This window comes from Anguilla anguilla, chromosome 14 (genome assembly GCF_013347855.1).
Source record: "Anguilla anguilla isolate fAngAng1 chromosome 14, fAngAng1.pri, whole genome shotgun sequence".
Classification (NCBI taxonomy): Eukaryota; Metazoa; Chordata; class Actinopteri; order Anguilliformes; family Anguillidae; genus Anguilla; species Anguilla anguilla.
In genome coordinates, this window is record NC_049214.1 from 21869884 (window position 1) to 21886839 (window position 16956).

Genomic DNA, 16956 nt, shown 5'->3' on the forward strand with positions numbered 1-16956 from the left:
TGGGGAGTCTCGGCTCACTGCCAGCGCTCTGGGGGCGTGGCAGAGCGGTCCCCGTCCTGTCAGGGCCGGGGATTGGATCAGAATGGGCCAGGATGCTTTGGGTTTCCACTGTATCAGTTCCTCTCTAACCTGTGTGAGAGAGCTCCTGTCCTCTACATGGTGCTGGTGCTGTCTCGTACGGCTGCTCAGGCCGTAGAGTTAAACACACCCAGGCTAGCAGGAGAGGCCTTCAGAACAGCGTGCGTCAACTTTACTCTTCCTGTGTGGGGTGGAAGCCACACAGCTATAACTCAGTAGGGAATATTAATGATTTCAAATCAGGGAGAACAGTAGGGGGGGGGGAAGTATTTAAGTTTCAGTTTCATTCCCTTGTGCAACATAAGGGCCCACATCACATTAAGTCATTTCTTTCTGTGAAATTGAAATATACTACAGTATAATGAGTCAATACTTTGACTGTAGTGCAATAAACCCGGTGAACCTTTGTGTGACGTTGAATCGTCATGTTATACATGTGATCTCCCAGTAGAGGGCGCTCTATCCTCGCAGGACCCAGGGCTGCACTCACAAGCCTGTCTGCTATTCTGTAAGATTGAAAGGTCAGTTGTTTATGTGGAGGAATTGAGAGAAATTTTCAAATAATTGCAGTTTTCCCCTCTGTGATGAATGTTACAGATGCAATCAGGAGTTCAATATTCTGCTTCTGGCTAGAAATGCACATAGTAACTACTGGGTCTGAATTGGCAAACGATCAAATTATCGTTTGGCCTTTGCAAGAGCTTGTGCTCTCAGGAACTGCTATTATAGATGTGATAAGTATTTCCTCTTCATAATGAAGAATGATTTGAAGTTCCAGGACATAGTCTAATGTTTGATTAAAGAGGCAGTTCACCCCAAAAAAATAAAAAAGTAAGGCTTTATTTCCACTTACCCAGAGTGCTATCTGTCCATACAGATAGATAGTTTTGCTGAGATTTGTAGAGTTTTCTAGATATCTGCTGCAGCTCACCCTGATACACCGGACCTCAATGGGTCAACATTTGTGGTGCTCAAAAGCGCCAAAAATTAACATTTGAGAAACTGGACAGCAACGGCTCTTTCAGACAGCAAACTGCCCCTTTAAGTAGCATGCCATGTCCTTCAGTGCCTCTGTTTGTCAGCATGGTCCGTAGCACCCTAAGGGTGGGGTAATAGAATTTTCTGCGATGTCGGGGTAACCTCATGTACCACCTGAATGTTCATGTGACAGGCCGTATTCGGCAGGGCAGCTCGGAATCAGACTCTGAAGCGGTCCTTGGCCAGATATCGCCTCCGTCATGTTTATGGCTCTAAGCAGTGGCCTTGCCGCTGACAGAATAGCATAGACATGATTGTCTGTCTTCATTTAAATAGAGTTCAGTCTGGAGACAGGCGGAAGCCATTTGAGATGCTTGTCTGTGTTTCTCTGTGAGCTTACAGCAGTGTTGTGCCCCTTTATAACTCGGTTTGCATAGTTTAGTCTGCATAATTTCCATCATTGCCGTATACAGAGCAGTTATCGCACCCTCCGCCTATCAAATGGGATTTTCTCGGAGGCCAGGGCTAACCGTTCGCTCGAACTGTGTTGCGAAAGTGGCAATAGCAATGTGCAATGGCACAATAAAAAAGCATGATAAATCTACTGCAGTCCATTTGGATCAAATGATAACACGAAATGAGAGAACGATGCGTGCGCCCGCTAGACTGTAGAATGCTGGAATGTTCTGTACCGCGCTTATTAACAGAGCGATTACTAAACCACGTGTGTGTCACACTGGGCACGCTCAGTGCGGGCCGAGCAGTGAATCAGACTGTGACAGCCAGCCGGAGACGGGGGGTGTAGGGAGGGGGAGGGGAGGGATTGCAACACTGCGTATGGCTAAATCCCCCTCCACGTGACTGCGGAGTAACTGGGGAGTAATGGCGGGCCCGAGGGAGGCTTCACGTATTGAGGGGTAGATGCTGTTGTCCACAGACGGTTTCACGCAGTCTGGCCTGTTTGACAATTCCTCCTCCTCACACCTGAGATAGGGAGTCTGGACCTACAAGTGAGGCAGTCCTGTGCCAATTTTAAAAGTAGCTCCTGTCTGTTAAACAGACCAGCCTCCAAATTAAAATGTATTCAGGGTGTCTATGACGAGCATTACAGCATGAATGCGATTGGGGATGATAGATTGGGAGAAAAGGTAGTGTGGTGGGAGGAGGGGGGTTGGCAGGGGGTGTATGTCCAACCGCAGAGGCTCCTTTAAGGGATTCAGTCTTGGTTCTTGCCTCAGTGCTGTGATTTAGTGACTCACTGTTTGCGTTGTGATGTGTGAAAAAGTCAAGGCCATTGAGCAATTTCCCAGAAGTCCCGGAACGGGTTCAGGCGGCACTTTCCGGAAGGCAGCCCAGTCACCAGCTCATTCCAGTGGCCGCGCATGGAAAGGACAGTGCTCTGGGGCTGAGTGACGCGCTGCCCCCCCCCCCCACCCCCGCGCCCAGATGCAGCGCTCCCTACGTCATGCATTATTCACACGGCGGCCCACGGCTGCGCCTGATTGCAGGGACTTACAGCAGCCTTGGGTGATGTCATCGGTGATTAGGCCTCTGCTTCTGCCTTCCCTGCCACCTCAGGAACCGGCCTCTTTCTGAGCTGCTGCTCTGCTGGAGAACATGCGCCAGACATTCATTAGAGATGTTCTTTTGGGTGCTTAAACACATAACTGGGTGCATTAGCCAGTTATGTGTGGAGGTGCTATTTTGTGGAACAAAGAGCAGGTTATAGAGGAAAGAACCCGTCTCCCAAGTCAGGCAGAATGCTCTGGGCATGTCTCACTAGCATCCCCTTGTGGGGTTTGTAGGTAAGTGCTGAGTTGCGGCTCCAGGAATTTTACATGTTAACAGAGGACTGCATGCACATTTGAGGTAATTAACCTGGATTACTTTAAACTACACTCTATGTGAGTGTGACTTACTGTATACGCACTTTGAAAGGCTGGTGAAATGATAAAAACTTTGAATAGGAGCCTTTACCCAGCATAATGCAGAGGGAATGAGTTGAACTGGTGCCGGATGTCTGAGTCCTCAGGTTTGCCTTTGTTTATTATGCAGTTTCACTGAAGTGTGGTGGGGGTTGCTTCAGCGTTTGAAGACTGCATGCTGTTGTGACCTGGTTTATGCCGATGCTCAGTGATGATTTTGTCAAACGTGAAAAAGCTGCTTTTTGCCATAGCAAGAAAGCTTTCGAGTATAAATAGTTGAAACTACTCCAGTCCAAAAAGGTAAATGGCAGAAAGGAGGACTTATAACGCAAATATTTATACCTTACGCTGCTGAGAATCACCATTGTCGGACTTGCCTGTTCTGTGGTGTAATTATTATTAGTATTATTATTATTAACAGAATTACATAAACTTGCAAACAAACAGCATCTTTGTCATATTTGTGTCCTTTCATGCAATCGAATGTCTTTCACCGAACGCTTGTCCTGTAACTGGACATGGCATCCTTCGGGTCTTGTTCATTGGTCTCTGTGGTCCAATCAAAATGTCGCTTTCCAGCGAGCCTCCTCCCCTGTGCTGCGGCCATGTTGTGTCTCTGGGGGTTGCCGAGTCGCCTTTAAATCTCACAGAAAGACCTGCCAACCTCCAGTCTGGTTGTTATGAAAACAAACAGCCAATGGGAACGCACGCGTCGGCCTGAAAACACTCCTTTTCCATTATTGCGAGGTCACAGATCAGAGGAGAGTGGAGAAATGAGAACATAATTGCGCCGCGCCGTTGCAGCTGAAACGGGGCCAGCCGAGTTGTATAAAACACCTTAAAGCAGATATCCACCTCTAGAGCTGGCCACTGTGTGGAGTGTTAGCCTTGTGAGCTGCGCTGAATCGAAGTCCTGCTGGGGAAATAAATAATACGCTGTGATGAATCAGCCGCTCTGGGTGCTGCTCTTGTTTTCTGTTCACCCTTCAGACGGGGACGTGCGGCATTTTCAGGGTTTCAGCTCAGAATGTCTGTTTACATGAAAAAAAAACTCCTCAAGTAACTATTCTGTCCTGAAAAACTGGGCCAACAGAAAACTAAAATTTATTTATTTCTTTGCATTGACTGTGAACAGACCACTGGAGTGGTGATTCATCGAGCTGTTATGCTCTTCATACAGTTTAATAAAATCAATGTCCTCCATTAGGCACTCAAAAGGGTACAGTGACAGGGAAACTCATACCAGCACTTGTAATATGCGGGCATCACTAAAGGCAGATTACAGTAAAGTACCATGTTTGTCTTTGTTTGGTCATTACTTGCTCTTTCTGGTTATTGCTGAAATGCGCAATAAAATATAACTGGTCCGACTAGCAAGGTCTGCTGCCCTCAACATTAAAAAAATCCTGTAATGTGGAGGGAGTGGAAAACCTAATTATGCCCTACATTGCTGAGTAGGTCATTTCTTTTTCTGTCAGCTTCTTCATATAAAAGGCTTGGTGCTTCCTTTGTTCTCAAAAGGCTTCCTGTAAAACTCTGCTCTCAAGACTTGAATTAAGGTATTGGGTGACATTTTCTTTTCACAGTAATAGCTGTAAGACACTAAATGGAATGTGACAATTGATTGTAGTGCTGGAGTGAGGTTTACTGCATTCAAAGGGCAGGTAGTGGAGGGGAGAGCAGGGCACGGGAGCAAAGTGCTACAGACCACGCGCGCTCGCACGCAGACCCACGCACACACAGACACGCGCATGCACACAGATGCACACGCACGCACATGCTCACACACACACACACGCATACGTGCACACGCACACGCACACACACACACACACACACATGCTCACACACACACACACACACACTTGCCCACCCACACGCATACGTGCACACACATACACACACACATGCGCACATATGCATGCACACACACACACAAGCATTTGCTTTGGCTGTAAAGGACTGCAGTGATAGAAATGACCTCTGCAGTTCCTCTCTTCCTTCCTAATGATGAAGGATGAAGTCTCACCATTAAGCAGATATATGGTGCCAGTCCTGATCCTGACCATTATGGTCTCTCTCACACAGCAAGTCAAAGTCCCAGCAGTGCGCCTTGACACATTCGTCCTGACTCCATCTGAATATTGACAGTAGGGTACCGCTAGGTCTAATTTTTCTGTAGACATTATACATTGCAAACAATAGATTATTAGAGCAAAGACTTCCACATTTCAGCGTATCTCGTCTGACCTAGTTTCAAATCGTCTGAGAGATCATGATCTGTTCTGATATCCGGCACACAAGAGAAGGAATGCTGTGATTTAAAATTCATGAGCGGAAGGCCAATACCACAGAGGGTAATATGTCTCTGGAGGCCATAGCTGGTCTCACGACTAAGTTTTAAAAAATCCTTCATATGACAGTGACACTGACGCTGACTTTTCTCTGCCATAAAACTGCTCCGCCATCCCCCGCCTCCGCCCTACCTGCAGAGCCGAAATGGGCCCCGGCTCCCGCTCGGCAGTACGCCAGTTAGCATTACTTACGCTCCACAGACTTTAATTGATCCAGCAGTGTTCTCAGGAGCCAGCCCAGAGGCGGACCGATTTGCACCGGCCTGCGCAGAGCCCACCGCCACCGGTCTCGGGCAATTGCCCACGGACGGGGACACGATTTGGGGACTCTGTCCCGGGGCACGCTTCCGTTCCTCTCTGATCTCTCCCCCGGCCCGCCCCCGCCCCCCTTCTCATTTCGGGAGAGAGATTGATGACGCGCCGCTTTCCCCGAACCCAGCGAGGCGCCTTCAGACTCGGGACGTCTTGGCGTGGAGCCCGGCTGTTTATTTGCTCCTTAGCACAAAGTTGCTTTTGTTCTTCCGCGATTTATGTATCTGTGTCTTGAGGGCTTCGCGGCGCTGACTGAATTAGCTGCAGAGCCCAATAAATACTCGGTGATTTTACAGGGGGCCCGCGGGGAGGCCGGGGCGCTCCCCAGTCGCTGTGCGGCCTGTCCTCGCGGGATTTATCCGGCCCTCTCCATCACTCCTGCGGGAGCGGGGCGGAGCGGGACGTTTAGGACCGCAGCCGCATTTATTCGTTTTCCTGCGGGCGAAGTCGCCTCCGTCAGCTAGCGTCAGCTTTCGCGCCCGTCCCCGCCCCTGTTTACGCTGCGTACCAGATCGCCGGGGAAACGCGCTGAGAAAGATGGAGCCGCGGTTTGTCATCCGCCGATATGAGTGTGAATACGTCAACGCCGGGTGAGGCTTCGTCTGGGGGTGGGGGGGGGCTGGCGCGCGCTCCTTCCACAGAACTGCCATGCGTCGGCCGTAATAACGGCAGGATGTGCAGCGGCGTGGTTAACCGCACGGAGCTCTCTGCCCCGCTCTGACGTCTCCCTCGCCCTCGGGCGTCACTGCTGGCTTTCCTGTTATTTAAAAACATGTCAGCGTCTGATCTGATTTAATAAAACCCACTCACCGCTTGTCGCAGGAAGACCGGAGTCTGTTTATTGTGTCTGCTGATGTCCTGCTCTCCTTCTGTCCGGCAGCTCTTCTGGGAGAAGCGGTTGGAAGGGCTGAGGTCGTCAGACATAACGCAAGAGGTCCTCAGGACCATGGAGCTCCCCAGGGGCTTACAGAGTAAGGCCAGCGTTCATTACTGTTGTGCTTTGACTGGAGCCTTTTCAGTTGTGTTGCAGTTTTAAAATGCCTGCCTCCACTGTCCTGATTCATGGTGATTCCTCTTCGTTCAAATGGATGTCAGAACCAGACTTTTTGTGTTCTGTTTTTGTTGTAAAATGTTGCACCCCTAATTGTGTCTGATAAATATTTCTGTCATTTATCTGTGCGATATTATAAACCCCCCTGGTATTAGGCTAATTGTCAGTTAATTGAGAGCCTAATCATATCTGGTGGGATGAATGGTAGGTGGAATCAGAGGTGGAAAATCCAGGCTCAGAAAGTAAAAGTGCATCCCAGTATTTTGTTCCAGTCACCTGGATTTGCTAATTGGCACAATTCTTCAGCCAGGAGGTAGAACTAATTAGTGAAATCGGGTGGCTGAGTTCATGGGTGGAAGAAACTCAGTGCTGGACTCTGTGACCCGTGGACTTTCCACCCCTGATGGTAATGGAGGTGAGCCTCCCCCGTTCATTGTGAAGTGAGACACAAAGCCAGGGCTCTGACCGCGCCCGTCTCCCCCGCCTCCCCCAGGCGTGGGCCCGGACACGACGGACGAGACGCTACTGTCGGCCATCGCCAGCGCGCTGCACATGAGCTCCGCCCCCATCACGGGCCAGACGTCCACGGCCGCCGAGAAGAACCCGGCCATCTGGCTCAACACGTCGCAGCCGCTCTGCAAGGCCTTCATCGTCACGGACGAGGACATCCGGTGAGCCCCGCCCGCCGACACACACCACCCCGCCCGCCATAGTTATGTAGCTGGTGGCCTTCTCTTATTTGGCAGTGACAGTGATATCATGAATTAGCTTGTGGTTAAAGCAGCATCACTGATCCTGCTAAGTGGTGCTAATACAGAGACCCGTCATCACTCCCCGTGCCCCCCCCCCCCCCCATTGCAGATTTAACATGAAATAGGTTTTTATCACAAGCTGGTCTGCCTAACTGGACTATTGGAAACTAGAAGAAATTTATGGTAAAACTTTTCAGCATCAGAAATGGCTCCCTGTTTTGACACATTGGCCGCCGTATAGGAATGTGTCTGTCTACCTCCGTACAGCCTACGCTGGCTGCCCCACCTTACCCAGCAGCTTTTACTCATCCTTGTCACATGCTCATAAATGAAAGCAGCCCTCTTGTAATGCAGAGGAGCTTTCTGGTTGCATAGAGGTGATGTAGGAGAAGGCAGTGTGTAATATAAGATGCATCTGACATGAGCTGATATGAGCTGTAAAGCTGATGTAAACTACTGTGGGTGGCATTGCTTCAGTGCAGCAGAGTCAGTGGAGGGATTGTGGAGGGATTGCGCAGTAGGATCATAAGACAGTGTTTCTGCTGGGCCTCCATCAGAGCCGGGTCTCTGTCCTGCATACTAGCGTGGAGTCTGCAGATTGTTTCATGTTGGAATTTTGCACTATGGACCATATTATAACTACCAATTTACTGTTTATTTGTTAGATAGTGTCAAGAAAGAAATACCTTATGCTCTTTGTCTGGGGATGCAAGCTACAGAAGCTAGATGAGGTGGTTACTTTTCAATAATAACTTATTGTTGAGCTTTGACTTGGTCTGCATATCTTTTGGTCCTCAATTGCAGTCATTTGGTCCTTAATGCATGTGACAATGATTAGACTTCCTTATGCAGGCAGTCAGAAAATGAGTTTCTTCAACTGTTAGTTTCCCAAATGTTGAGATGGTACGAGGTGTCATGGGTAATTCTGAGTCCTTGTGTGCTTTTGTGTTGTGTTAAAAAGCACACATGGTTATATGTTATTACAGCTGCTTGATAAAAATGCTAAGAGCTTGCTAAAGGTACGGGTGGGTATAAAAGTGGATTTTGGGTAGCGTGGCGACAATGTTGCGGCCCGTATCGGTTTCCCCAGGCGACAGACGTCTGCGCGCCGCCCCGTGTGATGAGCCTGTCAGAGATATCGGGCCCGTGAAAGCAGCGGCGCTGTGGCGGTACATCATAATGCAGGGAAATTGTAAATGGAGGTGCTCAGCATCCTTTGATTCGCGCTGTCACAGGGCCAGGCTGAGCTCGCCTGCTGCCAGACGAGTGAAAGAAGCGCTCTAATGTCTGCTGTAATCTGAGTGGCTCAGAAGGGCGCCGAGCGTCTCGAAACCGCGCGTCGCGCTCTCTCAGAAGCCTGGCATTCGGGCGCTAGCTAGCGACGCGCGGCAGCTGGGCCCAGCGCTCCAGCACTGTCCCTCTTTATCTGAGTGGAGCCGCTGGTCCAGGGCAGGACACCTTGTGGAAGTGGGGCCGTACCCAGACTCCACCATGGACAGCCTCGTAGGTCCAGCAGTCTCCCCATGGGGGGGGTACTGTGTGGGGGAGGCCACTTCTGGCCCAAGTCTGAACATATTGGAGATAAGAGCTCTGCTCTAGTATGAGTGCCTGTAAAGAACACTCTGACGCAACCCCTCTTAGATTTAACAAAGGCACTGATCATACTTGTTTGTGCCTTGAATGTACTGATATTTTCAAGGAACCATTCCTGTGCAGTGGATTGCATAATATTGCATCTGTAGTTTATACAGCATTCTAAATTACAGTTAGCAATTGTGTGTGTGTGTGTGTGTTTGTGTGTGCATGCGTGCGTGCGTGCGTGTGTCTGTATGTATAAAACATGCACCTAGCACCTATATCTAAACTATCAATGTGCATCAGATCTCTCCTGCTTCTTCTGTATAAATGTTAGTTCATTCAGTTTATTGTTCTAGTGAAAGAGAAATGCAGTGTCATTGTTTCCTTGGTAACAGTTGAAGATTTGGTCCTTGAACTTGCAGATGCAGTGACTTTTCTAATGAGTTGCCTGGGGATTCAGAAGATTTTCTATTCTCAAATGAACGAATGGTCTGTGTGTAACACTGGTGCACCTTTTAGTTGGAGACATGGTTTTATCGATCAGAAATAAACATGGAGGAACCATATAGTGTTTGTTTTTAAATGTAAAAAAGAACTGCCAGCATGCTATGAAATATAAGTGGTGGCATTGCCTTTACCCTCATCGTCACCACAGTCTACATAATCATTCCTATGACAATTAACGCCATCACCCAGGCCAGTAAATCTATCATTGTAAGATAAATGTATTTAATGATTCCTTTTTGATCCAGCCCTCTTTTGCTCTTCTAAATTGCCATGTTCTGTATTAATGAAGCGCATATGATAGATAATGACAACCAGCTGCAAGTGCAGTTTCTACAACCTCATATCTTCAATCACAAAATACTTTATTACCTCGGGGTCGATTAGGTCTATTTTCAGTGCCTGTTCATGAAAGTCCACGGGCCAGTGAAATGGGAATATGTCTAAAAGGAGAGAGCTGCAATCCAACTGGAAATTGATGACATGCATCATTTGCATGGCTAGGCATTCTGAACCTCATTTTTTTTTAGTCAAAGACCCAGCCCTCCTCCCTAGACCATCGTGCCAGCCGAAGCTGTTCATGACTTTATCAGTGAAAAGTGAGGCTTGCTCTTTCAGAGAGGCATTCTCGGTGGAGGATGTTTGTGAACGTCCTCCATGGTTTCGTTTTCAGTATAAAATTGTCCCCGTACACAAAGCGTGTGTAGATGCCCTCATGTCTGGATACTCGATAATTGGTGTCTTGCTTCTCAGCGGGCCCTCACTGCAAAAAGCCTGTTTACAGGGTCATTATATCTCTGCGGAATGGCCCTGGCGTTGCACTTCCAGTCAGCTTTCATCATTCTGGGTGAGAAGGAAGCTTGTCTGCCGCAGAAAAATGCCAAAGGAGAGAAAGTGATATTTTTCTGTGCATGGACTGTTCGAGGCCATGGTGCAGCTTGCAAATCCCGGCAGGTCACAATTTCATTCCCCAAATGCATTAAGCGCTTGCAGGCCACAGCTTAGGGTAAGCATGTGACTCGCCACTAGAGGGCACTGTACACTTGGTAATAGGACCGGTTTAAATCTGCACTGAGAGGGGCAGCACAGGTAATGCTTTGCTGCGAGATCACCTCCCTTCAGCCCGCCTTAGTGCATTGAACCTTATCAACAGGGAAAATGCATTAGGCTCAGCTGCCTGGCTGTGGGTTATTAGGAACCATGGGCAGAATGGATCACAGCCATTTCTCTTGCCTCCTCATTGCATAGATGGATACAGAAAAGAGGAGCGGTTTAAAAGCATTCCTCATCCTCGCTGTTATGGCAGGAAATGAATGTTGCCACCAGCTGCGCAGCAACCTTAAAAAATAACTGTTGTCCTGTGAATGTCAGGTCATTATGGATAATTTTCTAAGTAATATGCCAAAATGTATGTTACGTTGCCCGTTGAATTGTCTAATTGTCTCAGCATGTATGTCTCAATTATTTTGTTCTGCTTAATGCATCTCAGTATGCGTGCGTGCGTACATGTACATGCATACAACGTGAAGCACAACGAATTTTGTTCCCTGAGTATTTTAATTATCATAATTTCCTTCAAATCCATAGCTCAAGCTTGAAAAAAGTCCTCTGTGCAGATGGATTTAGGTAGAGGATGGCATGTATGTAACGCAGGTTTACAGAAGTGTAAATATGACTGCTATTGAGGCCTATGCACCTTTGAGAGAGTATACGGAAAGCTTGGTGAAAGAGACATCGTGACTGAAAATGAAATGCCTCACGATACAATAGATGGAAAAATGGCCATTGGGATTTTGGCGGTCGAAATGTTCGGGATCTCCACATATTTTGTTGTGCACTGGTTGGCAATAGTAAGTTGGCAGTTTTGATGAAATCCAAAAGCCTAATCTTATTCCCTGATCTGTGTTAGTATGTGATTACCCCCGCTCCTCCCCCCCCCCCCCTACCAATGCACAAGGTAGAGTTTATTATTTCTGGGGCCCATATATCTCCCGTTTTCACCAAAACAGCGTGGCAGCACCTCCAGTTTCTGAGCAGAACTCTAAGACTTTGGGCAGGACATTGTTCCTGAGCTCTGTGAGATTTCAGCTATGACTGGAACATTGCACAGAATGCTCCAGAATACAGGATGAACTCACCACTCTGCTGGAATAGGTTTGTTTCCCGGTGTCATGTGCTGGAAATTTGGAAATAAAATGATAGAATTGGAATTCTATCATTTGGACCGCACTGTGTAGAGTGTGTGTGTGTGTGTCTGTCTGTGAGAGTGTGAGAGAAAGAGAGATAGAAATTTATAGGCTCATTTAGGACAAGAAACACAAGTGCACAATCAGTTTGTTACACCAGTAACTGCATGTTTTTATAAAGACTTTTTAATAAAATGCATTCATCACTTCCATTGATCTCAAATAGAAATCATGACAGTAAACCTTCATCAGCTGTCCGTGGCCTAGTCTCACAAAAGCTTCTTAAGCACAGCAGGAACCCCTGTTGCTGTCCTGTAGGTTATTACATTACATTGCATTTATTTGGCAGATGCTTTTATCCAAAGCGACGTCCAATAAGGTTATGCACAGCAGACTCCCCTCTCTTAATGGACGTCTCTGTGCGCTAGCTGCTAATTTCAGGCAGCAGCTAACAGCCCTGCGCCCGTTGAGTGATCGCTATGAGAATGGAAGCAGAAGACACTTATCTGACCTTTCTACTGGCTCCCGTCACTGACATGTACAGAGGTGTGATCGCTGCACTGACAGGAAGTACATGCTCCAGGCTTTGACCGCAGCGTGGCTGCGAAGGCCATCTCGCGCAAAGGTGCTGATCTTATAGAACATGGGAGGTCCTGTGGTGACACGCAGGACGTATGGGAAACTGCCGTCCCTTACTGACTGCACGAATCTGGCCCTGATGAGTCATAGCTGGAAACGGCTTTATAAGGTCAGAGGGAGGCCATAGAGCTTCACCCAGCCTCATCTTACTGAGACGTTGGGCCGGTTTTTTTGTGGATGTTTGTCAGTGGTCAGCCCGGTGTCGTAAAGGTGACGCTCGTGTTGAGGATGCTCATTCTTCTGTGAAAACCAGAAGCAGATTTGTTCTGATTCGAGGCCTGGGCCTTATTACTGTTAAGGGAGATGTGGATTCAGATGTATAACAGAGTATTCCTGGCCATGTTATCCTTAACATTCCACAGTACTTTTTTGTCTTATAGTGAATCATGTTTGTAATCACATGTAATGTTTACTTGTGGTGTGTATACCAGTGTATATAGGCCTACCCTATAACTCTTTATACCCCTTTGAGGGGGTTTCTATGTGTTAACATTTAACATTTGGGTGTAACAAAGGCTAAATGTTTATGATATTTAACCACAATCAGCTCGTCACAGATATTTATTATTCACATTATTTTTTATTGTGACAAAGTTAAATGTGACAGTTACTTAAGCTCAATGGTGTCAGCATTTAAAGAGTGACCTGAGGTGCCTCCCTTCTAAGCAGGAGTCTCACAATCACCTCCCCTCTCCAACTGTCATATCCATACAACATATACACAACAGATATGTTTTACTAATTAGATCTGCAACATTATTCAGATTTTTCATATTTATAATAAGAATAGAAATTGCTATTCTTATGATGTGATATTGTGGCACACGGGAACAGTATTGTAGGTTGGCATGATGAAGCAAGTGCTCTCATTTACAGAGGGTTAACACAAATGGGAAAACCGCCCAAAGCTTAACCTGTTTAGTTTTCCCCCGTCTGTTAACCTGTAATTACAAACGGGGGCTGTAAGGTCGCTAAATAAATAGCCCTGCACGGATCCTAATTCACTGGCAGTCCGTGCAGAGCGCAGAGTGGCCACTGCCTGCAGCAGGACCGGCTGTTCCTGCGAAATGACTGCAAACGGACGATTCATCATGGATCAGTGAGCCGTGGCGGGGGAACAGCGGAATGGCGCCCGTAAACTCCCCCCGCCCCCCACCGCACGTTACCTTGCCCCCCCCGCCCCCCCACCGCACGTTACCTTGCTCCCCCCCCCCCCCCTGTCGCCGTGCTCGATCTGAGGGTCGCCCAGCGATCCCGGGGCTCACCGGCGGCTTTGTCTACCCAGGGAACAGGAGGAGAAGGTGCACCAGGCGCGGAAGAGCCTGGAGGAGGCGCTGATGGCGGACGGTTTGGCGCGGGCCGCTGAACTGACCAGGGACGCCGGCTCGGAGGGCAAGGCCAGCGCGTAGGAGCTGCCCGAGGTGAGAGATTCGGGGGTTGCGTGTCACAAAGAAGCGATTGAGATTCTGCCACCAGTACTGACCCTGGATCAGTTTAATCCCTTTTCACACAATGGGCAAAGTGATGGCTGCGGTTGTGGGATATGTTCTGAAATCAATTCTGGGGCCAGAATGTAACCATGTGGGGCTCATGCTAAAGACCATTCTGAGCTCAGTGTCTGCCGGGAAACATGTCTCTCTTTGAACCGGCATTTCTTTTAAATATGTAGGGCCGTTAATGATTTTTTTAAAGAGTTTAGGCTGCTGTTTAAAACACGGAAACCCACAAAGCAGTAATTTCATTGAATAGTTGCAATTGGCTAAATTTTGCCTTATTACTAAGGCAATTTAACGTAGAGTGTTGGGCATCCAAGTACGCTCATCTTAACATCCCGAGGTGCAAATGCGTGTCACAGGGGGCCGATTCAGTCCGCTTTGAAGAAGTTTATTTGCATTACCTTAAAGCAATCACATCGCCCACAGAATGCAAGCAGGGAAATCCCTTGCTTGCATTCTGTGACTTTTTCCTCATGTTAATCTTTATGTAAAAAAAAAAAAAAAAGGTGGAATTTGTATGTGTGTGTGCGGGTGCGCTCGCATGCATGTGTGTGTGCGCATGCACGCGTTTCTGAGACTGAAAATTGGTTCTGTGTGTTTGCCCAAATGCTTTACATGACATTGAACTGAGCTGTTGCGCAGTCTGCATGTTAACAGGATGTGTAAGCGTGGGCGCACCCTCCCGCTCGCGGCGGACATTTTGGACAAACGATCCGCGCGCAGGCTGCACCTGCATTAATGACGCGCCTCATAAAATATTCAGCCACTCGTTTTTCAGCTTCCGCCGGCCGGGGTCAAAGGGCAGCTTCGAGCTGAGCGGATCCTCCCTGCATTGCTAGGAATTTCTTTTCTCATTAATGATTGAAGGGAATTAATAGTTCATACAGGCAGCCGCCGACTCTGTGCCATCTCATTTCATGAAGCGGGAGTCCGAAGGGGGCCATCGGCAGTTTAACTGCGACACGTCTTAAATGGCTGCGTACGCCCTCCATTTTGAAAACATATTATAACCCCCATTAAAATTCTCAGGTTCCTTATGAATGCTGATATATGCTGCGCTGTCCTTCTGATTGAAAAGCACTGGTGCACACCAGGAGTAAAATTGACTGAGCCACCCTTTTCCACGTAATCAATTTCACTGGCATCAGCCAGTGAGGCAGGTTTTACCACGTCTTTCTTTAATATCGTCTGTGCTCTAGTAACTATTTGTGTTTTTCGAAGAATTGGCGTTTATGAACCCGTTTATTCTCACATTACTTCACATTAATCTTATTTATTTGACAGATGTTTATCCAAGGCAGATTGGTAGATTCAAGTTATCGAAGGCAAAAGGCAAAATGCAAAATGAAATTTTAATACTAATTACCAAGAACAAGTACCGCGAACAGCATTGTCCTTAATTTGATTTCTGCAAGCAGTTTCAATCTCAGCATCTTTTAATCTGGTACATCTCTTTATGCTAGTGAAAATGAGTGCTATTTTTATTTTTATTTTTTTGAAGAAAGGAAGACATTTTGCATTAGTAGACCTGAAATACAAGGCCTGTTCACTCCTCCCTTTGGTAATAGCCTTAAAAGAGCGTGACTTGTTCATTCTTATAGCCTTTAGGATAGCAGCGTGTTCACGTTGTACGCCAATAGCAGGTAATTTCCGTGTGATAGCAGTGAGCTAGCAGTCTAAATAAGTCTTTAATAATCCCTGATGGCCCCATAGCTGAGCTTCCATGGCTACTGTAGCCCCCTGCTGGATTTATAGGCCTTGGTCCACCATAGTTCAGCTGAGAGTGCGCCGGAGGAAAGCTTTTTAACCCAGAGAATGGCTCTGAAGTGCATCTCCAACAGGCAGGTCTCTGCTTCCTCCTCCAGCTTGACAAATAGCTACACGCTCGACAATGTTTCCGGAAAAAGGGTAAAGCAGCCAGGAAATGACACATGGCAGCTCCCCCGTTTGATGAACGGCTGTTAAGAAAAAAATCTATTTAAAAAAAAAAAAAAAGAAAAAAAAAACCTCCGGTCTGCCATTTGACTGTGAGTGTTATAATCTCCTGGTTGAATTAAAAATCCTGTGTCAAGCTAATCACGGCAGGAGCAGGATGAGCTAGCTGTGGGGGGGTGAGAGTGAGGAGGGGGAGGAGGGGGGTGCAGGATTTTCCGTCCAGCCGCTCGCCAGACCAGCCGGTGGCCTGCGAGACCGGCTCAGTGTTTACCTGCAGGCGCGCACTCGCCTATCTTCCCAAACCACATTTCACCCCCTCCACTTCAGCCTGGCTCTCTGCCAGCCCCAGCGCCCACGGTTACTGCAGTGTAGATTAATACGCCATTTGTGTGTCAAAGACAAAAGCTTTACGGGCAGAGCTTTTGCATGGAGGGTGTTGACTTTTAGAACATTTCACCATCCAGTAGAGTGTTGACAGATTTAACAGGAGTGATCTTGAAATTTTGGTCCATCCTGTCACGAAAATGACTATTTGGATGCAAACTATATTTTCTTGTTCATAAACCATTGATGCAAACTATTTCCGTACACTGGTTTCAACACATTGTCAAATTGTTTCAAGGAATAAATGGGGGGGGGGGGTGCATTTCTTCATGATCATGTTAACATTAGTGCTTTATCACTTAATTGCTGCTAAAGATGATTTAAGGCTATACTTCTTAGCCATGCTTAATTAGAACATGTTTAGACATGGGGCATTAGAGGTTTCAAAGCAATTTAAAAACGTGATAAGATCCTCCTCAAGAAATTAAGGAAGCGTTCTCCAAATGGGCTCAGATTATGCCTCTGGGATATGTTTGGTAGAATATCATTAATTACTGCATTATTCTGGATTTTAATTCTGTAATCATCTCAAAACAATTAACTTTATTTCAATATGATTGCATGCGGTGGTGTCCGCAAAGAGCGTAGCCTCTTTGGAGCATTAGCTTCATTGCCTGAAGTGGCCATAAACACGCGTCTGCTTTGACTTTCCGTAATAAATGCCTTTGGCTCTGTCATCGTACCGTTGAAACCGAGCGGCACCTGGCTCACGGAACCCAGTGCTCAGAGAAGTCGTTTTTCATCTTGACCATGGCGCTGTGACAGACCATCTGTTTTGATATTA

At 47.3% G+C, this 16956-nt stretch overlaps 1 protein-coding gene across 1 annotated transcript in view; it reads left to right on the plus strand.

Moving 5' to 3' along the window:
* mbd2 (methyl-CpG binding domain protein 2) overlaps positions 1-16956 on the plus strand; it is a 48328-nt gene that overhangs the window by 29264 nt on the left and 2108 nt on the right. The window contains exons 4-6 of the mRNA XM_035391306.1: positions 6528-6618; positions 7192-7369; positions 13643-13778. Coding sequence (XP_035247197.1) covers positions 6528-6618; positions 7192-7369; positions 13643-13766 — 393 coding nt within the window. The 3' untranslated portion in view covers positions 13767-13778. The remainder of the gene's footprint in view (positions 1-6527; positions 6619-7191; positions 7370-13642; positions 13779-16956) is intronic.